Raw genomic sequence first — 22,502 nt, forward strand, 5'->3', positions numbered from 1 at the left:
CACACAGAGATAAACACACACAAAATGCAAGCTCATTCTCTCACATAAATGACAACACACAAATACGAGCGCACACAGAGTCCCAGCTGGCCTCTTTCTTTCGTCCCCGCACTTTGAAACTCTCCCACCTCGGCCCAAATGGTCTCCTCCTTTTTCCTCCGACCCCCCACCCCCTCCCTACCCCCATCTCTCTCTCTCTCTCTCGCCCTCGCTACCTGGAAAAACAGAGGTTTCATTGTAGCGCTCCGGGAGGGAGCTCCAAGCTCCTGAAACTGTCTCCTATTGAAGATTCGAAGGATGGAGAGTGTGTAAATGTGAACGGCAGAGAGCGACAGCAAAAGCAACATAGTGGGATTAGCACAACACAAGCTGCCTGGATTGATGGATGGCTAAAGAAATGGGGGAAAAGAAGGAGAAGAGAAAAAGCGAATATACAGTGCATGCACACTGCTAAGCTTTCTGGCTCCGCTGACAACAGAATCCCACCACCTGACCTTTGACTCCAACCCTATGACCTCATGTCATATGACTACACTCTAGTTAGCCTGGAGGGAACACCTCTGTCAGTCTCTCTTGCTTTTTTCGCACGCACTTTTTTTCTTCGCTTCTCATCATTCTCACTTTCTTTCATCCCCTCCTCCCCCATCCATAAACACAACAACAAAAACAAATGTGGCCTAATATTTCCCTGTCTCTGCTGGCTGTTGGCGAGGGTCAGCTGAGCACACCAGGGTGGGAGGTCGCGGTGGGAGAGAGAGTTGGAGGGGTGAAGGGTTGGGAAGGAGTGTGCTGAGAAAGGGGAGGAAGTGGGGAGGAGGGGTGGGGAGAGGCTTTGGCATTCTCCTCTGGTATTTTTCTGTCTGTCGTTCTTTCTTTCCCTTTCTTTCTTCTTCTTTTTTTTAACCCCCCCTTCTCGTTCCATGGATGGAGACACGGTTATCAAGCCTCTCTGGGGACAGACAATATGGTCCAGACAATGGCCTCCAGTCCAAGGTGGTGGTGGAGGGGGCGGGACACAGAGAGAGAGAGAGGGAGCGAGACAGAGAGAGGGAGGCCAGGACAGGGCCACAGGGGAAGAGAAGGGCAGAATGGCGCATTAGTTTTCAGAGCACGGACACTCTACTCAATTACTCTACTCTCTCTCCTTCAGACACACATTCTCCTTTTCCTCCAACACACACATACACACACACACACCACTTTAATCTCACCCCTTTTAAATGAAGTACAGCGACACTTGCACTGCAAGCAGCACTGCTCACTCAAATTGGAAACAAGTTGTTATCGGCCAGCCACAAGAACTTGGTCTTTAAAAACTGTCCGTTCCTCTATAATTACAAAACGAAAGCCAATAAATATTCTAATAAACAGAAATAAACAGCAGCGGAAGACTCGAGTCTGATTTAGTGGAAGTTGCAGATTCACAATAAAACGCCGTTCTTATGTCTACAAAAAAAGAAAAAAAAAATTACAAAAGTTTGAAAAGTGTGCAAATCGATCCTACAATGGGAGAATTATTGCTGCCTGACCGAAACAGCTGATTAATATGAACAATTCATCCCATTTCAGGTGTTTATCTGAGAGGGTAGTTAACAATTAGAGGTGCCTGTGCTCGAGTAGAGGGCATTATTAAATGTGCTCTGCCACTGAAGATAAATTAAAGTGACAAATATTGAAACTGTTGAAACGTGTCGAGGAAACCGAGTCAAGTCCTTCCGGCTGCTAATGCCGCTCTAGCTGCTGAGTCCAACGCAACTACTATCACTCCGTATCTGAGTGTGTCCTGCTTAAACTGTTCAAAGTGTTGACACATCCACTGTTGTCTGTCTCTACCCCCTTCATCTCCACTCACACACACACAAGACGGAGGGGACAAATGGAGGGGTGTGAAAATCCACCACTGCTTTAACACCACATTGACAGGGACCTCTTCCTCTCTTTCCTCTCGTCCTCTTACTTCACCCCATCACCCCCACCCGCCCTTACCCTCTTCATCTCTGGCACTCTCACTTTTCTGTAAACCTGCTTCTTTTTCTTTGTGGGTGAGGAATGTGTCAGTTTGACCACATCATTTCTTTTCCTTCATCTCTCCGTCCACCAGCAGCGGCATCAGCGGCTCCTTCAAGTGTCTGTTTTTCTCTCTTCTTCTTCTTCTTTTTTTAAACCCCCTCTCATGATTTGGTTGCTTTGGCTTTCTCCGTTTCTTCCAATGTGTATATTTCTGTTCTGTTTGTGCAAACAGATGAGGCCGTTCTAGCGAAGGCAGTCTTTTTCCACTATTTTCAGTTTCACATTGGAAATTCTGATACACAGCAGAGCACTCAGAGAAGCAAAAAAAAAAGTGATTGAAATCACAAAAAAGCAGAATGCAAAATTAGAACATGAAATAATGTAAATTGCAAAATTATGAGTCTTTGTCAAAGCAACAAGAAAAGACAAAAATGAGATGAAAATTCTTGCATTGTTAAGTGAACGACACAAAAATATGACTTCTCACTTGCAAAAAAAAAAAAAAAATCATACATTTACATAGAACTCTTTCAAACTCTTCCCCAACTGCTATTTTTAATAAAAAGTTAATTTTAGCAAACTGCATGATTTTCAAAGAAGAAAAGAGGAATTAGAGAAGAGGAAGTTTGATGGGAAGATGAAGAAGAAGAAGAAGCGCGGGTGAAGGAGGCGAGCGGGCACTTACAGAGACACAGGAACCGAGAGCATCTCAACCACCGAGGCTGGAGCGCACACACACTCTGGCAGCTCGCGCGCGCTCCGCTCGCCGAGAGACAAGCGCTCGACGCACACACTCGAAACGCACCGCTCAATGGAAGGTTCACCTCGCTCGCCCGCTCATATGAAAATACACACACTCACGCACACAAACACATGTAGCACGGCCACAGTGATGGAGTGCATTACTGGAAAGCAAGACTTTTAAGCGCTCTCCTCCTAAGTCATTGTAATCCCTGCATTTATCTCCATACATTCTGCTTTTCTGTGTAATCCTTTAAATTTTTAATTCCTCATAGCTGTTGTCATCTTTTTTTTTCTCCCCTCTCTCCTCTAACCACTTTGCCGGATTGAACGGTTTATTAAAAACACTTTTTTTTTTGCCACATCTAAATGTGTTCTTAATTCAAGGGGGGCCCCCGCCCAACACACTCACAACCCACCCGCCAACCTCAGTTTATCTCTGAACAAAAGATTAGTTTCATCAGGGCATTAAAAAAAACAAAAATAAACAGAGTGCTACTATAATGCAATAAAAGTCAAGCAGGCAAAGGAAGACAGGAGTGTGTATGTGTGTTGGTATTAAATCGTAGGGTATTATAACATAATCTGTCTCTCGCAGCATTAGCATCAAACAACCATTATTCCACAGGCAAAAGCCACTTGTGTTGACAGTGTTGGGAAAGGGCAAGGTTAGAGGGTTGACACCTCTAAATGAAGCAGGCCTGCACAAACAACATTGAAATTAACATTAGCATAAGGCAAGGGGGGAAAAATAGAAAAACAACACCACTGCCATGGAGACTGACAATAGGATTACTAAGGGTTTGCATGAATTTGGATTAAGTGAAAAATAAATCTCAAATAAACAGAACTTTAAAAAAAGGGAAGCGGGGCAGAGTGCAAACACTTCAAATACAGGATGGCATATTTCTATATTTTGGCCGATTATTTTTAAACAATTTAGTGTTTGAAAAAGAAGAAATGTTGAGTTTATTTCTGACTTGCTCAGATCAACTTCTTATATATTAGGCTGGTTTAGGTTTACAGGAGGAGTTGCGAGTGGACGCACGAGTAGAAGTTGAGATGAGTGAGTGGTGCAGACGAAATGATGAGAGGAACGGCGCACACGTTCTGACTTTAACACACACACACACACACACACCTCTGAGTTTACTTTTTCTCTCTTACAGACACACCAAGGTTTTGAATGAACAGAACTTTAGTCAGTAAACTCAAAGGAGGGGGAAAGAAAGAGTCCTTTCTCTCACTGTTGTTACAAACGCGTACACATATGTTGCTTGATATACGTTTCCTTTGCATATACCAGAAGCATAGCAGTCAATCATCAAGTCTCCCCCCCTTACCGTCTCCCACTGTCACACACACACAAACACAGAGACGCACACACACTCTTCCAGACTCAAACTCAGCGGACTCGCTGAGACAGCTGCTCAACACACACGCGCGCACGGAGTCCGAGTCTTCTCTTCACACACAGCAACTTTCTGCTTTATACCCCTATCCTCCCTGCCTGCATCCCGCTCCGTCCTCACCCTCTGTCATCTGTATGTGAACGTGTGTATGTCTGTGTTTGTGTGCGTGTGTGTGAGAGAGAAAGCGTCACGTACCTGTTACACTCCTGAGGTAGCTCAGGCTCAGTGAGCATGCTGGAGTAAGGGTCCGTCTCTCTCGACAACAACAACATAAAACAGTCCCACAATGCTCAGATGAACAAGGTTAGTCTCCCAAAAACAAGACGGGATAGAAGTGATCCTTCAACCTCACACACACTGCTGATTCTCTCTCTCTCTCTCTCTCTCTGTGTTCCTCTCTCTCTCTACTCACACACTTTCAGCCTCACACCCTCCCTCTCTCTCTTTCGCTCTGCCTCCGTCCCTCCTCTTCTCCCTCCCTCGCTGTAAGCTGTGAGATCTATGCTCTGCTCTTAAAGGGCCAGAAGCACAGTCTCTTTCTCTTTCGCTCAGTGCATGACTGTGTGTGTTGGGGTTTGTGAGAGTGGTGAGTGTGAGTGTGTGTGTGTGTGTGTGTGTGTGTATATATAGAGGGAGGGGCTGTTTGACCAGAGGGCTCATCTATCTCTCAGCGTAAATGCACAGCAGTGCTGCCCCCTTCCACAAGTCCATCTCTCTCTTGCCCTCTCTCTCACACACACACACACACACACACACACACACACACACACAGTGTTCAAACACTCAGTTACAGATCATGTAGACACACTTCAGAGTGATAGGACCACTACAAGCCCTCATACACTTTATTATGCAATAAGCAGGGAATTAATGACATGACACCTAATAGAACAAACTACACGCCTCGTCTGAACGTGATGCTAGCCGGGTTTTTTTCCAGGTTTAAATTGCACTACTGGGAACTTATATAGTCGTTTGCCACACACAGAAAATCCTGAGCATTAACTGCATTTAACAGGTAATCATTTTCAACTCTTCTGGAAAAACACCGCAAACAAAAATTCACTTAACTTACCTTAATTAATCACTTTTACTGCATTGCTGCAACCTTTTCGTTGGGTTTATTTTACTTTAATATTAAAAGCTACACAAGAGTTCTACAGAAAGAAGTTGGTCCAAGTTTGACAAATGAGTAACTCAGTTTGGGCCATTAAACACTTCTACACACTTCTAATGCTCTTACTGAATGTATACATTCTGCTTTCATATTATCCCTACTCCAATGCTGTGGACTCATCCGTGCTTAATTGGTTATCTTGTCTTGTCCCAGCCTCTTTCACTGTCCCTTTGGTTCCACCGTGTTAGGAAAGTGAAGCTGTTTTGTGCTCAACTTTGATTCACATCACGCTTTTGACATGATTGGCCATGCTAACAGAGTAAAGTAAGAGAACAGTGGATGTGAAATAAACCTTGAAACGAGATTAATACGAGGTACCCCAACACTTAAGTGTCTGAATTATTTCAGAGTACTGACTTCCCTACACTACAGGTCAAAAAGCAAAATTAAATGACATTAATACTACTGCTGTGTCCTCTACCAGTCTTACTTTTCACCACACCTGCATTCGTACTTGAGCACTATGCCATCTCTTAAGTTGTTATTCCTTTGATATGCATTTAAAAGCTAATTTTTGTCATCTGGGCCAAGCATGATGCATACAACTCACATCCACCACCCAATCCAACAATTTTGCACAGTCCAAAGCACATTTTCTCACCTCTGCTTCAGACCCAGCACACTTGTGTAATGAGTCAAGTTTCTTTTAAAAGAGATGTATATCTACCAGTAGTCTACTTTAATCACCCATCTCTTTGTTTGTACCATCTTGACCTTTCCATGTATTACTGTGCTAACATTTGTTGCTATTAACATCAACATAATGTTAGAATATTTCTTTGCCTTTAATTGATGTAGGGGATAATGTCAAGGATATGCACTACAGGTATTGACGAATGACTTCTATCGTCCACCCAATCAGAGTGCGCCTGGCTTCATGGCCATAATATAACAAATAAAAACCTTAAGTGACTTTAATTTCCTTTCATTTTCCTTTTTCTTTGATACAGACATTTCATTCTGCCACAGAGAACAGTCTCGTTACAAGAAGACAGCTGAACACTTCCAAAAGAACATATGCCGACGCTCACATGCATGAATGAACGCATGCACACACGCGCACAGTTTCAAATCACACAATGCACATATGCAACTCGACTGAAACCTTCACCAATCAACTAAAACCATTATGTCCTTAGGTGTGCGTACAACACGAATGCCTGTGTGTATGTGTGCATCAGTGGTGCATGCTGCTTGCAGCCCTTAGTGCTGTCAGTCACTATTAAGGGTGTGTGGTCTGCGTGTCACACACACGGCCAATCCAGCTATTGTTCTGCGGAGCACAGAGAAAAGCAGAGCTGACAGACTGCCACTTCTGTGATACTTTAACACACACAGACACACACATACACACTCAGACACTGAGAGAGGCACACACAGAGGAAGGAGAGAAAGCAAGCCCTGTCACTGTACCTACTGTAGACAAGCAGACATCTACTGTATGCACACACACACACACACACACAACACACACACACACAAACACACACACACACACACACACTGCTGTTAATAGTAGTGAGAGTACATTAAGATGTAGTGATGAAATAAAGCTCATTTTTGACTTGAAACAGCTGGAAACAGCCATTCACAACATCCATTTGGTAGCTCTTTTAAAAGCAATATTCCTAAGCAGTTTGTCTTCAGCTAGTTGGTGTGGAAGTAGATCTAATGTTAAGTTTTCTTTTTTATTCTCTGTACTTTTAGTATTCTCTGTCCATGAACATATATAGAAAAGTCAAGCCCGAGACTGCATTACTACATAAAAAAAAGAGAAGTAGTTCAAGGTCATTGAAGTCCTCTTACCTTATGCAGGATCAAAAATGAACTTTCAGTCCCTAGAACTGTTACAAATGTAAAAACTGGACATATGCAACTATATATTTTTTTCAATCTTATTGCTGAAATGTTTCCAGCAAGAGTTCTAAAGAACAGGTAACAAGGTAACATGTTAATGGGAAAGAGTGTCATTACCAGTTGGGACAGAGAGGTTTGGCGCCATTTGCCATCTGCGAGTCTGTCTGCCTGTGTGTGTGTGTGTGCATTTGTGTTATAAAAGCAAAATGTGGTCCGGGGAACACCTACTGCAGCAGGAAGTACCACAAAGGCAGTACTGAGTATTGTGTTTATTTGCCTGTCTGTCTGTGAACAGATTTTGTCAACAGATTTTACAGGTGCGTAGTTCAGATTAAAATAAAGGCTGACTTCAGGGATGGTTGCAGTTTGACCTATGACATCAGAGTAAAGACAGCTGGAAATAAGGGGACAAGAGCTTCTTACCTCATCTGTATAATATTTACTCAGTTCAGTATCATTTCACGTTCTTTATTTCCTGTTATTGGGATACTTCACTAAATTGTATCCTTACACTTTGGCAATTTGTTTTTATAAGCTGACATGCCAATAAAATACTTCTAAATTGATCTGAATACAACAAAAAAAAAATTGGTGGGGACGTGGAGCACACACAGGAAGACCCACTAAATTCGGGTGAGGATCCAGATAAATAAAACTGAGGCAGGGGGTTGCGAATGACCTTTGAATGTACCCTTCAATGTTTTCTAAAACATTATGCTTAAGCTCTTTCTTGTGAATTATGTTCTCATTACTAACTCTAGATTTCTATTGTTGGACTACTACTAATATTCAGTATTGGTTCAGTCCCGCACTTCAATTTATGTCTGAAACAAGCTCGATTCTTCCATCCTTGAAGGCAGCTTCTGTTTGATTGGCTGTCCATCAGAAACAGCAAGTTTGAAAAGCAGGTGGGCTTCTGTGGTTACAGCTAAATCCCCAAAAATAAGATGCCCATATTAGGGTCATCCGCAATTTCTTTGGTTCTGGCTTTGACTTCTTCTCCTCCCATATCTGCACTAACATGGCGTTATTATCTGTGGCGGCACCTATTGCAGCGGCTACCTGCGAGTAAAAGGAGCGATACACTTGTTGCACATTGGTTTGTAGCTGATGATTAGCCACAGGCAGATGTTTTAGGGAGCGGTTACATAGTAGTCCTCTAATGCATTTATCACCCTGTCATGTGTCTATCAATGATATCTTCCACACTCATTTATAGTCTCTTCAATTGCTGACATCGAGGACAAGAAAGAAAGAAACTTCTAGTTATTTCACCCATTTTGGAAACATCAGTAAATGTTCCTGGCTCCCTACGGTCACCACATTACTGTGAATCGCCTCTCTTTAAGATTTTAGCTCATCCTACTCTCACACATTATTATTTCATTTATTTTATAAATACACTGCTACTTCTGGGTTTTCTGTAAATTAATGCGAACAAATGCAAACATAAAATGAATCCATCAGTATTTAGTTTACTTTATGTATATATAGTATGCCAGTAAATGTTATGAGATGGTTTTATCCAAACACAAAGCTACTTAGAGGGGAGAAAATGTCATGCGGAAATTAATGTTTTATACAAAAAGTTTGAGCCAGCAACTCAACACAGATGTCAGATATTAGCTTCTTTGGATTATCAACAACACTGGGTATAATAGGCAAGATTTCAGCAATGGCAGTGGTGTTATATAAACTACAGCATTTTATAGCATCTGAACCAATACAAAGCTGACCTTAATTGACCCATCAAAAAATTAACAGATACCGCCAATGGACGGTAATATCTTTACAAGCTGTAGATGACAGAAACACCGTGACTTTATAATTAGATAACCTTTTAACAGCAACAGGTTGCTTTGACTATTATGGGAAATCGGCCTGCACTGAGATGACCCCATGCCAATTTTAATTGTAGGATAAAATCTCTGTTTCTACAGCAAAAGTACTGATGAATTACATAACACTGTAATTCATGCAATTACATTTATTTTTACCTATGCAGAGACAAAGTACATATCTATGCCTTTGGCTTCCTGCAAGACAGCAATATGAACATTTCAACGTCAACAACAATCATGGCTTTAGTTTTCTATTTACCTAATTTAATTCATGGTCAAATAGAGAGAATACACTGGAAGGACTAAATCTAATCACATTCCCAACTAAATTGAGCCTCGATTGAAAACGGCATCTCTCCTTGACCCCGTGAACAGCTGCAAAACCAATGATAACCTCATTTGTGCATTACAGAAACTTAATTTCTCCATTATGCGTCTGAGTCGCCAGCAATTGGTCAACATAACGGAGCAGCGCTGACCTGGGCACACTCTTTAGCCTGCTCTCTGTCCGTGCTGGAGAACACTGGGAGAATAAGGATAAGACTCATATTTGTTGTGTTTTCAATACATGTTTATGAGAATAACACTCACACAATAGCCATGGCCAACAGCAGCTATGAGAGTTCACTTGCCATGAACTTAGTTGAGATTAATTTTTGACTTGACAATGTATTATATAGTCGATAAGATGTTGCAGGGACAATGCAAATGCACAGCAATCAGCCAACCGGAGCGTCATGTATAAAAAGCCTTCTGTGGAATTTGCACAGAAAGCATTTGTGAAAAAATAAACTTTTCTTCTTTTTACTTCAGTGACAACCACAAAATCAACTTTGTTTTTCTCTCTCCTGAAGTGTTATTTAGGTTGTTTTACTGGAAGTTTCCCCAGTTGTGCAGGTAGAAGTGTAGAAATATCTCTCTTCCCTTGGATATAAAGGAAGCAGCTGGCATTCCACTAATCTAAAAATCCACAAAATTTGTTCGGAGCAGTTTCATCGACATCCGTCTCAAAGAAGCATACAGCTAGCTAACATTACAGCTGACTCAAGTGGAACATCCTTACTGTTTACACTGTGTCTCCAGTATGAGCCTTCCATCATAGATAGATGCAGACTGAGTACCTTACAGGTATATAACCAACCGATACAAGCGGAAGCCTCTCCAATCAGTCTCACCTCTGTCTTGGACTGCAGCTGGAGAGCAGGAATTAGGGGCACATGAACCGTCAGTTTCTCGGCAGAGTTTCCGTACAGCTCAGAACTGATGTCCCAGGCGTTACCACCTGCAGGCCATGATAATGGAGCTGGATTATTCAAGGATTTCACAGGCTAAGACAAAAGCGGCCTGTCCAGCAGGGCAGTCACAATTCATCAAATATACATCACCAATGTGCTTCAGCGGCCTGCCCAAGTAAAGTCTATGTGCAGGAAAGCCTACATGTCTAGAGCCAATATCACCAAAACTGTGCATCTCACACCAAAACAACCTAGAAGGCTCTGTCCTCTAACACAGAGTGCTCTAGGAACAACCAGTCTCCCAATAACAAAGTACTGCCTGCAGTTCGTGTGTTGCAGAAGAATTCAATTAAACAAAAGGACCAGAACTTATTGTTTTGGCTGATTTAAAAAACAGGATTCTGAAGTCATTCCTAAGTTTCAAATGTTTGAGAAAAGTAGAAAGTGTCACAGAGCTGCTCTTCGAGGACAAAGCGCACACAGAACCAAACACACCATCACAGAGACAGGAAAAAAAATACCCAGGCAATACAGCAAACATCCACTGTGCTGCAGATACACACACGTATCACACACTCATTCACTACCAAAGGGGAAAAAACACAGAGAGGCTAACATGTACAAACAACACACACACACACACAGTCCATTACAATGAAACCGTTGATGGGAGGCCCCCGTGTCGGGACCCTAACAGCTGTAGTGCATTAAGGGCCGACTATGTGCAAGGGCAGGGAGAGACCGGCAGCAAACAATCCCAAAGCCCGAAGATACACACACACAGTCGCACACATCACCCCCACATTTTCACAAACATTCATGCGCCATATTATGCAAATGCAGAGACACACACATCAGACACAATGTGGCAAATCAGTAGTTATGGACCTAAGAGGGCTTTTCGTGAAAGAGCAAGATCGCGTCTCGAAAATGACAGTTTGCATTTAAATCGGAGAGAAATGAGCATGCTAAAGATTGTTGAATATTCCTGTGCTTTGTTGCTGTGAATCAAAGTTCTGGGGAAGAGCTGTCCAAAATTTTGCATTTACCTTTTCTTTTTTTCCTGTTGCAGCCATTCTTCATAAGACAGAAACGGTCAATAATTTGCTTTCAAAATGACTGCTTTATAGTGATTAATGATTATTGGGTCTAGGATCCTAAAAATAAGTTCAGTAGGCAGCTGTACACAATTTCAATGATAAACAAGAGTGCATCAGACTGTGTGTAGTTACACTTCAATCATTAACGTGATCCTGTTTGATAACATAACTATACCACAGTTTCTGTGGCCAAATATTGTGGAGAGAGATAGTCGAAACAACAGCTGACAAAATTATTTCAGCTCAAGTTCTGTTTACTCGTTTATCTTGGGGCCACTGACTGTACCACACTGTCTTAATAAGCAGGTGCAGTATGCTCAGTTGCCAGAGCACCTCCAGGACTTCTTATGTTGACAAAGAAAAAAAAAAGGTTGAGTTGGAAAGAACAGCCAACAAGTCTTCTAAATTAAAACAACCATTTAGTTGCATTAAAGGACAACACAAGCATTCTATTCTTGCTCCCCCATCTGCAAGTCAAAATCATTGGAGGCCAAACTGCAAAGCTGTGTAAACACAAAAACTGTTTCTGCTTCTCTTATGCTTCTTCTTTCTTATCGTCTTCTGCCGTTCCAATCTATAGCAACTCCTAGAAACATAAAATTAAAAGTTTTCAAATTTGGCACCAGTTTTTTTAATCAGAGTTGGGAACTTTGGCACCACCAATGCACTTATTATGTTTTTTAACCATAAGCCCAATTTTTATAAGGTGGAACACGAGGAACTGTTTAATGCAATGAATTAAGCAGAGTTTAATGGCATCAATTTTAGTCATATTAGATTTTTGGAAAAACCTTAAAAACCCTAAAACTAGTGATGAGGTGGCCCAACAGGGAGTGAAATCAGCAATGCGTTCGTCTATCAAGCAAGCCTAGGCCTGCATTTTAAGAAGCACACACTATATTAAAGCTTTGTCAACATGTTAACCCATTTGATGCTACCACCATACTGCATTTTATCAAGGGGTTTATGGGTAATCCTCAGACCGCACCTCACAAAATCCCTCATATAGAACTTAAATTTTCAAAAACCATCATAGTTAATCTAATTTTACACTGAAGTAATGTAATATCAGCAATTATATTGACACCAAACTTGGGGAAAAATATCACATTGTGTTTTTCTCTATAATAATTCCACCAGACTTTTATATGCTTTTATAACCCCAGTTGCTGCAGGGGGAGCTTTGTCACTTGAAGGTGACCAGATGTCTTGAGGAAGCTGCTGAAAGAACAGATTATGTACTTCTTATGAAATCATCTCACCTCATGTTCCACTTCTGAACACTTACAGACTCTTTTTTTCAAGGTCAAGAAGGAACTGCTAGCCTTAATGCTGAACCTTTGGCATTTGTCCATCTTACGTAGCAGCTTGAGTTATCCAGACGTTGAGGTTTTGAAATTGCGTTAAATGAAGCAAAGCTAATTATTTCAAGTTGAGCTGCCTTACTCACACCTGACGCGCTCTCAACCAATGCCGTGGCAACAACTAGTTCAAGTTTAAAGTGAGAATCAGAATGGAGATGTTCTCTGGGTGAAAATACTTGCCTGATGTCAGAGAAGAATGGCCAGAGAACTTCAAGCTGACAACATGCCAACATTTACTTAAATAAACCCCTTATTACAACCAAGATCTGCAGAAGAGCATCTCAAATGCAAAACGCATTGAACCTTGAAGTAGATGGGCTACAGCAGCAGAAGACCACACCGGGTGACACTTCTGCCAGCTAAGAACAGGAAGCAAAGGATACAATTTGGGTTCACCTAAATTGAACACTGGAAAAACATTGCCTGGTCTGATAAGCCTCAATTTCTGCTGTGGTGTAAACATGAAAGCATGCCTTGTGTAAACAGTGGTTGTGGTGTAATGGTTTGGGGGATATTATCTTGGCACACTTTGGACCTCTTCGTACCAACTGAGCATTGTTTGAATACAACAGCCTACCTCGGTATATTGCCATTCTTCAAGACCATCTTCTGATGGCTGCTTCCAGTTGAATAATTCCGGCATGCCACAAAGCTCAAATCATCTCACACTAGTTTCTTCTTGAATAAGACAGGGAGTTCATTGCAATCAAATGGCTTCCAGAGTTACCGAATCTCAGTCCAATACAACACCATTGGGATGTAGTGAAACAGAGCATTAATATAATGGATGTGCAACAAGTTTGCAGCAACTGTGTGATGCCATATGGACCAAAAACTCAGAGGAAACCTTTTTCAATCTATTTGCAAAACGCATCGAACAACAAGTCCAGTACTACTGAACATATCTGTCGAACCTGCTAGGGATGCATCTATGGAGGGATATTTAATTACTAAACATTTCCTGCTGATAAGGGATCAGTACAAACTGTTACAATGTTATCTACCAGTAGAATAACAAATGACTAAAACATAGCTCATATCGTTCACCTTACGGGGCGATCGTGGCTCAAGAGTTGGGCGTTCGCCTTGTAATCGGAAGGTTGCCGGTTCGAGCCCCGGCTTGGACAGTCTCGGTCGTTGTGTCCTTGGGCAAGACACTTCACCCGTCGCCTACTGGTGGTGGTCAGAGGGCCCGGTGGCGCCAGTGTCCGGCAGCCTCGCCTCTGTCAGTGCGCCCCAGGGCGGCTGTGGCTACAATGTAGCTTGCCATCACCAGTGTGTGAATGGGTGGATGACTGGATATGTAACGCGCTTTGGGGTCCTTAGGGACTAGTAAAGCGCTATATAAATAAAGGCCATTTTACATTTATAACACTAGCACTAGAACTAACGTATCAGTGACACAAAGACACAGCAGAAAGAAGAAGAAAAAACAGATCCAAAAATACCTGCAAAGTCTTATTGTTTCTCTGAAGGTCTACACAATTGACATTGTTGCATCAGATATTACGTTCTAGGTTACATCGCAGGACAGTCTTACACAAATATCAGATAACATTTCAGAACTGCGCATGAAGGCTCTCTCTCCACCTGTCTCTCAAAACTCTTCTCAGTCTCAGGGTGAGCTCATATATCAATACCTATGGCATCTTTTCTTCTCTCCCTCTCTCTCCTCTTTCTAGGGAGAGGAGGACAGAGGAGAGGCCAGTGTGGAGAGGCGCAAAACCGTGTGAAGTGGCTTTATCGTCGGGAGACACGTGCAGGCAGAAGACTCCGTCTGAAGGCTGAGTGGCAGGCGGCAGAAGCCATTAAGATAGAGCCGCTATCTCTTGCTGCCAGGGTCCTCTTAATACAGGCAGGGACTCGGGCCTCTGTCATCCACACATGCGCACACACACACACACACACAGAAGCACACCTTCACTCCTGATGTACTTTAACTGAAACACAGCGAACATGGATGTAGACATGTGCGTGTTCATTTACACTTACAAGCAATTCCTTATCTGTGTGTCTATTTTACCATCCTGAACCCATCAATCGTCACATAGGGAGGAAAACTGAAGAGATAAATGGGCAGGTAGACGGGTGGAGACCAGAACACAGACAAACAAATTACTGTCTCTGCCTCTTTTACGACCAAAGTATAGTGGTGTCAGTAATGTGAGGTAAAGTGCACGCCACATTTACTGTTTTGAGACATCCATGTGTAACTCATAAGATGCCTCACCCTTACCGAACTTGTTTGCATCCACAATTTCTCTCCTTCTCCCGTAGAAGTGGAGGCACTAGTGGAATGGACTCTAGGAGGTTGCAGACTTGTCCTGAAAACTTTTAACTGCTTTACAATTAAATACTAAACTGCCAACATTACTGCATGAAATAAATATTTTGGTTTGGTTGTTGTCAGAGCTGTAGAGTAAATACAGAAACCTGGAGATTCTTGTTCTCCTACAAAAACTCTTCACACACCTTGGATCTGGCTGAACCAACATGACAGAGAACAGTCATGGTAAAAGTAAAGTAAATTCTAAGATTTTCGGATGTAATAAAAATGATCTGGTCCTTATGCACTTGATTGATTGATCCTCACCAAGTGTGAGCACCTCTATAAAAACAGAGGTTTTGGCAGTTGGGCAGTAGAAAACGACTAAACAAGTATGGCTTGTTGAGAAATCACCTTCCTGTTTAAAACGCATGCCTCCATGCCTTAGGTCTGCTAAGGATCTGAAAATGCTAGAAGACTCTGAACAATATCCTTTAGATTTGGGCCATAATGCACAGCACCGTGTGCATACACATGCATATCAGCACAAAAACCCATCATATGTCAAACACAGTGGTGGAGGGGTCATGACTGTGGCTTGTTTTGCAACTATAGGGGCTACAGGAGCCGGGTACCTTGCAGTTGTGCAGTTATCCGTCAACTCGTCTGTGTACCAAAGTATTCTGGAGTCAAACGTGAGACCATCTGTCCATGAGATAAAGCTTGCCTAAAACTGGATCATGCAACAGGACAATGATATATATATATAACTAGGGATGGGTACCGGTATCGGTTCTGACAAACTGTAGTAACCAGACCGAAAAACAGCGCACATTTCGGTGCTCTTTTTTCCTGAGCTGTGATACACTTTAGATTCTAGCCAATCATTTTACGTTTCTGAGGATAGTAGGTGGGCCCAGGTACGTACGTTCTTTTAGAGCAGACCTACAGATTAAAAATGCCCAAGGCGAAGCGGTCAAAAGTCTGGCTGTACTTCACAACAAAATATGCAAACTCAGCAGCCTGCAACAAGTGCTTTAAGATGATACTGTGATACTGTGCAAAGAAGGTAACACCTCAAATCCGATGAAACACCTGGCGACGCATAGCGTTTTTTTTTTTAAAAGCTGAGAAATGCGCCGTATTTGATAGCTTGCTGCGAGACCTCACATCAAGCACATCTACTGTGGGTGGGTTGCCTGTTATCGGACCCGGAGTTAGCAACATCCCCCAAAAACCCGAAGAGTAGTCCTGGCCCCTAGCCCTGCCAGTGTAGCAGAAATGATGACGGATGATGATGCAGCAGCAGCCGTTCTTCTCTGCGTGAGTAGCTTAATGTTGTTCGTGTGTAATTTACGTTGAGTAGGCTAACCACATTATTACATTAATGCATGTAAGGTGAACTAGCAAACACCATCATAGCTACATGCGGCTGTCTTCTTGTTTGATGGCAGATACTCCCTTCACCCTGGCCAAAAAGCCTAAAATGACCAAAGAAAAAGTGGAAAACAGTTAAACATGAGAGGTTTTTGGACAAAGTTTGTGTTTTTTCCATTGTTTAAGCACTGCTTCCAGCCAAGAGTGATACCATATATGCCCCATAGCTGCAGAAAAGGCTAACATTGTTATCTTTTTACAAAAAAACAACTGAACATGAGAGGTTTTTGGACCAATTTTGTGTTCTCCATTCTTTAAGCACCGGTTTGAGCACCGTTTAAGCACCGGCACTGTTTCAAAAGTACCGGTTTGACACCGGTATCGGCTAAAACCTAAACGATACCCATCCCTGTATATAACAATTTTTATTTTTTAAATATCAAAACTTAGAATTTCAATTTCAAATCACGTTTTCTAATGCACTAAATTGACCTAATTTTAAAATCTTGTAAGGATCACTTTTGATGTCCATCTCAAAACGACAGAGGATGTACAGTAATGTACATTAATTTTTTTTATTTTTGTTTTTATCATGGCTGTATAATGAGGAGACATGGCACTGAAAAAAAATCTGAAAAGAAATCTATGGAAAGAGTTTATTTTTAACATGACTTTATCTGCACTGGAAAGGTTTTACTCCCTCTGAAAAATAATGTGGGCCATGAAGTCCAAGCCTCAAACCTACAGTACTTATAGTAATCTTTGGGATCTTTATAGAGAGCCTATTTTTGTAGCACTCTAAGTGTTTTACTCCACTTACACATCTATTAAAAATAATAGATACGAGCATAAGTAAAGGTGATATAAGTAGGGATCACTCATATGTATCTGATGAGATCAAGTGAAATCTGATCGAACAACTACAACATCTGGCTATTTCCTGCCCTCCACATGTAAACAGAGGATAACAAAAAGCTAATGAAAGTCACATTGATGAAATTTATACAAAGTATTCAAGGTAAATGTAAATAGGTGGTTTAACTTTAGAGAGAGCCAGCCTAGCTGTCAAACTATGTTGATGACTTTTTGCCTCTTAGTCCAAAAATCAGTCCCCTCTATAAGGTAACACCAAAACATGAAACAAAGCAGGAAACAAAATGATCTCAGAGGTTTTCCACACTTTTCTGCAGAACATCTCATCTTTTTTTAAAGTTGCAGCATTCTTCCTGTGTGCCATCTGGGTATTCCTACGCTCCTGCATGAATGTATCATAGAGATGTCTGTAGACACAGACCTGTTTACACACTGGTGCATCGTGCTCATCCGTGACGGCCGAAGCGACACCACAGCACACGGCAGCAGCGATGACTTCACTTTTGGTGTTCTGCAGTGAGTAAGAACAGCAGCGAGTATAAGCTGCCTGTTCGATTGTGCTTGTAGTGCCAACTTTCATGCTATAAGTGTCCTAAATAATAGAGTTTATTGTTTATTCTTTATATCAAGAAAGTGATTTTTGGCAAATTTTGACTTGTGAAACTACTAAATTCACCTGTAAACACACAAGCTTGAGTATATTGCAAAAGTGTTTTTTAAGGAGCACAGAAAATGAAAAAGCCGGGATGTCATGGATCTACATCAGCATCGATGTACAGCAGGACATTTTTTATCATTTAATTTCTAATTATTTTTGATTCCATCTTATTTGAATGAAACCACAGGGTCATGCCTTGCATCATCCATTCATTTGACTCCGAGACAGTCTTAATCACACATTTTCTCTGCTTTGGCACAAGGTTACCGGACAGAGAATGCACATGCAGTGTTCAAGCCAGAACCCTTTTGCTGCCGTGCCCCTACGGTGAGCACGCCGCTCTAACCACTAAGGTAAACGCTGCACTGTAAACAAAGCTGTTTTCTTCGCCGACAATGGCAGCGTGGAAAATTAATTAACGATCTGTACTCTTTGTGAAAATCTTAACTCATTCCTAATTAGCTCCTCTCCTTGAAAACATCAAGTCAGTTAATTATGTCTGAGGGAAAATGGTCTGTTTCTGGTGTCACTTATTTATTAGTAAGCTTCAGTGCTGCGAGAGAGGAAGCGGCTGGAGCAGACAAAGTAAGACGAGAATGAAAGGGAGTCTGTGTCACGGCAGGGTTAATGAAACACTAGCCTGGGAAGATAAATAAAAAGTGAATGATTTACAAAAAAAATGTACAGAAGCACACAAATACACACATGCAAACACAAAGCGTGTTTTTACTTAAGGACACAAACTCACACGCTGTAATTGTCCTGCCACTTGATTACAACACAGACACTGGAGACATTTCCTTGAATTCTTTCTTCTCAACTAAGAGCCAACTTTGGACAAGCATAATTCTGCATCCATTCTTTTCTATGCATTTCCTCTAAAGGTCAAAAGTCACACTTTTCATATTATGATAACCTTGAGCATCGCATTGTATTTGCACAGGCACACAGTTAAGTGACTCACACATAGAATCATACCTTATAAGTAATAAAGTTAAAAATTATATGCCAAATTCCTGCAGAATTATGACACCTTATACCCCCAGAAGTCAAAGTTTTAGTAATCAGCATTCCTGTTTAGAGTCTTATCTAATTATGTTAAAGAAATTTGGTTAATTGTCTACACATAAGTTTTAAAGTTGTGTATTACAATGTCTAACAGAGTCTCATATATGCTGTTTTTTAAGAAAAAAAAAATTCTTTGCAAGGAGAAGTACTGGCGTTCAAAAAATTAACCCTTTTCCCATCAGCTTATAGAATCTGAACACTAACACATGAACTTTATTGTTACAATAGTGCCATTCAGGAAACTCCAGGGTTAAATTCTTGTCAAGACGTTTTAAGAATGAACAAGAATTGAATTTGTGTCTTAAGTTTTGTGGCAACAAGATAAATATCACTGGAGTGAGAGCTTTGGATTTGAAAATCTGTCGATAAGGATAATGTAATAAGATCCAAAGCACCAGAAGACGTACTCTGTACTAAAAAAGCAAAAGTCAAAAACTACTGAAATCTGGCCAACGTGCCCGTCAGGGTATTCTCGTTGTAAAGCATTGAACTGCACCCACCACCCTCGAATACTGTTTGATCTTTAGGTCATAGTCGGAAAACAAGCTCTCACTGTCAGTGACGATTCTCAACATGACGGTCAATTGGGCACGGAGGTAAATTTTTGCTGTGTTAACATGGAGAATGTGCACGTGCAGGTGGTCTGAATGGGAGTTTAAGGCTTGAGACAACTCTGATTAGGTTAGCGGATGACATCCCTGAGACGAAGCAGGAGAAAACAGCAACTCTCTGCCCAAAGTATTTTCAAATCTGACAGATGTGACAGGTCAAACTAGAGGCTGATTTCTAGTCTCATCATAAAACACAGTAAAATACTTTTAAATATTAAAAAAAACAGCATAAATCTAACACTTTTAGACTCTAAGCTTTGTTTGTATCCCCAGGAGCTGACTTTACCTCTTCATCCCTTTCTCCCGCCTCTTCCATCACAATCTCTCCCCTCAGTTGTTATCTCTTTCTCTCTCTCGTTCTTCTTCATTCTTCCCCCCCTACTTTTTCCCCCTGCTCAAAGCTGTCAGGATGTTGCCTCCTTGGGTATGAGGCTGAATGGGGGGATTTGGCACCGTTTCCCTCTCCTTGCTCGCTTCAGCCGTTTTTAAGAGCACATGTTTATGCACCAAATCTCTGCACTTTGTGTTTCTCCACGTCAAGGCACAAGCTCAGCCCCAGATTGATGCGGCCTGGCAGCCCCCTGTGTACTTGCTCTAAGCGAAGAAGGGGGACGACAGAGAGAACAGAAGAAAAGAGAGAGAAATCTAGAGTGAAGAGGAAATGATTTTCTGATTTTCTACACAGGCTTTGTGGTCCTGGAAGGCTGTTTAAATGTGTGTTTTTAAGTCCATTGGTGAGAACAAGAAGAGAAGAGACTGTGCTATCCACTGCCTGAGGGCTATGCTGAGCCTATATATATATTTAAGCCCCCCCAATGTTCCTTGCTTAACAATAACGCCTACTAGTTTTAATTTAATTCTGTCATTTTTCTTACTAAATAATCCACTTCCAATTTCTGTGTCACAGCTGGAGAAATAAATCTAATCTTATCGCATAGCAGACTGAGTGTGAGGTTTGACAGAGTTTTCTTTTTCATCACCACTACTATGTGTGAAAAAGAACAATAAGAGACAGAAGTGTTTGAGAGTGCGTGCCGTCTGCAGAGGGACAGGTGGGCTAAGAGGACAAGCGCAAGAGCTCTGACAATATGCCAAAGTAAGACACGGGCACGGAGAGCTAAGACGACGACAGACAGATAACAGTCGCTCAGAAATCTGAGAAAAAGAGCAGCACTACTTGATCTTTCCTAGCCAGTTGGCCCATGGGCACACCAGTTGTGGTGAGCTTCCTAAACATCGTGCGGCCCAGCGGCCTCCGTAAACCAGCATGCAGTTCACACCCACACACCATCATTACCAGAGAACAGCTTTTCATACAAACTATTTACATCAGATTTTAATAATGACCAGATCTATGGCCAGTGCAGATGTGTAGTTAATCCTAAGGTGTTGAAACATTACTACAGACATGCAGAAGAAGCACAGCTACTTTGACACTTGGGTCAAAGGAAAAGATGATAAATAGCTGCTTTCTAGTTGTAGTCTGGCTTTTTATGGAGAAACCCAAAGCAGGATATGTAAAGTTACACAAACTGGTGAAGCGACTAACTGATTAGAAACTTTTGGTACTTATACCCTCCATCACCATCACTATGGAGATTCGAGTCACACAGCCTAAATCAACTTTATTTGTAAAACTTTGCTTTAATCCCATTATATATGGCACCTTCAAAAACTGTGTTTACAAAGTGCTTTGACAGCCCAGCAAAATCCTGAAGATATAAAGAAATTTAACCTCCTAGGGCCTGGCGTCCACATATGTGGACATCACATTTTGGGTTATTTAGACTAAAATACTCAATTTTGCTCTACATGGGCCTGATATCCACTTACGAGTGCATTATACTGCTACTGTTCTATCAAAATTTTAAACGAATATCCTCATATGTGGCTCTTATTTTTCTTAAAAACAAAAATAAGGTTGAAAAAAAATCTGGTAATTCTTTGTTTTTACATTCATTGGGCCCCAATATGCCCAAATATCAAAGAGAAATTAAAAATGCATGTCGTGGAAGAGTTCGGGTCTTAGGAGGTTAAAACTGCAAGAAAAAAACTCTCAGCAAAAAAAAAAAAAAAAAGAAAAGAAAGAAAGATTCAAATAAGGTGAAATTAGAAACATAAAAAGGGCAAAGACACAAGATTTCAAATGCACCAAAACAAAAAGATTAGATGTGAAGACATCATTAAATTTTAGTTGTGGATTTCTAAGAGTTAAAAATACTGCAGTGCTGTCTCCCTGGAAGCTGTTCTACAATTTCCTGAGAAATCAGTGTAACACTACTTTTGACAGCTCAGAAAATTGGAGAACCTGGAAAGTAGAGGCAAACTTTAATTTTGAAAAACAAGAAAAAAAGCTAAATGTGGAAAAATTGATAGAGTATCAAGACAGGCATTTGGGCCCAGAAACAGCAGCATGGAAACTTCTCAACAACAGTAGCTAACATTAGCCAACATTGATCAGCTAGCTAACATGTGAGCTGCGTTGGAAAATTACTCAGTGTACCTTTTCCCTGCAGTAATGGTGAGCACTAGCACGGCCGTTGGACTTACCTATATGGGCAACAATAAACAGTACAATTACAACATGAATGCATGATCGTTAAAATTAAAAATGCATCATAGCTACTTGCTTCTCTCGTCTCGGTAACGGGTAAGCATAAGAGCTTAGTTTCTATTCTTAGCAATAATGTGTGCTACCTTTAACCCATATCATCGATTTCCTTTACACATATTTTATTGCTCACTTTAACTCATCCTGGAAAGTATGGAAGCTGAAGCTTAAATGGTAAAAATAAAGGGTCTTACGTTTGTTTCATCCAAATAATACTGCAAGCTATACATGGGATATTATAGGCTATTATTACCATGCGCTCACATATCACTTCATGTAATCTCAACATGCAGTGTGCCAT

General features: G+C 41.3%; 1 protein-coding gene across 12 annotated transcripts in view; it reads right to left on the minus strand.

The window, feature by feature from the left end:
• The window catches only part of sox5 (SRY-box transcription factor 5), a 279,804-nt gene that overhangs the window by 85,907 nt on the left and 171,395 nt on the right, over nt 1–22,502 (minus strand). For 6 of the 12 annotated variants that reach the window (XM_014329872.2, XM_014329851.2, XM_014329871.2 and 3 more), the window contains exon 1: nt 4,359–4,584. The exons of 3 other annotated variants lie outside the window; for them this stretch is intronic. In XM_014329872.2, the coding sequence (XP_014185358.1) occupies nt 4,359–4,435 (77 nt within the window). In that variant the 5' untranslated portion in view covers nt 4,436–4,584. 3 more of the 12 variants (XM_042217989.1, XM_014329861.2, XM_042217986.1) reach the window with 3 other exon arrangements.

Source organism: Haplochromis burtoni, unplaced genomic scaffold (genome assembly GCF_018398535.1).
Source record: "Haplochromis burtoni strain Fernald_Lab_line unplaced genomic scaffold, NCSU_Asbu1 Contig_14, whole genome shotgun sequence".
NCBI lineage: Eukaryota > Metazoa > Chordata > Actinopteri > Cichliformes > Cichlidae > Haplochromis > Haplochromis burtoni.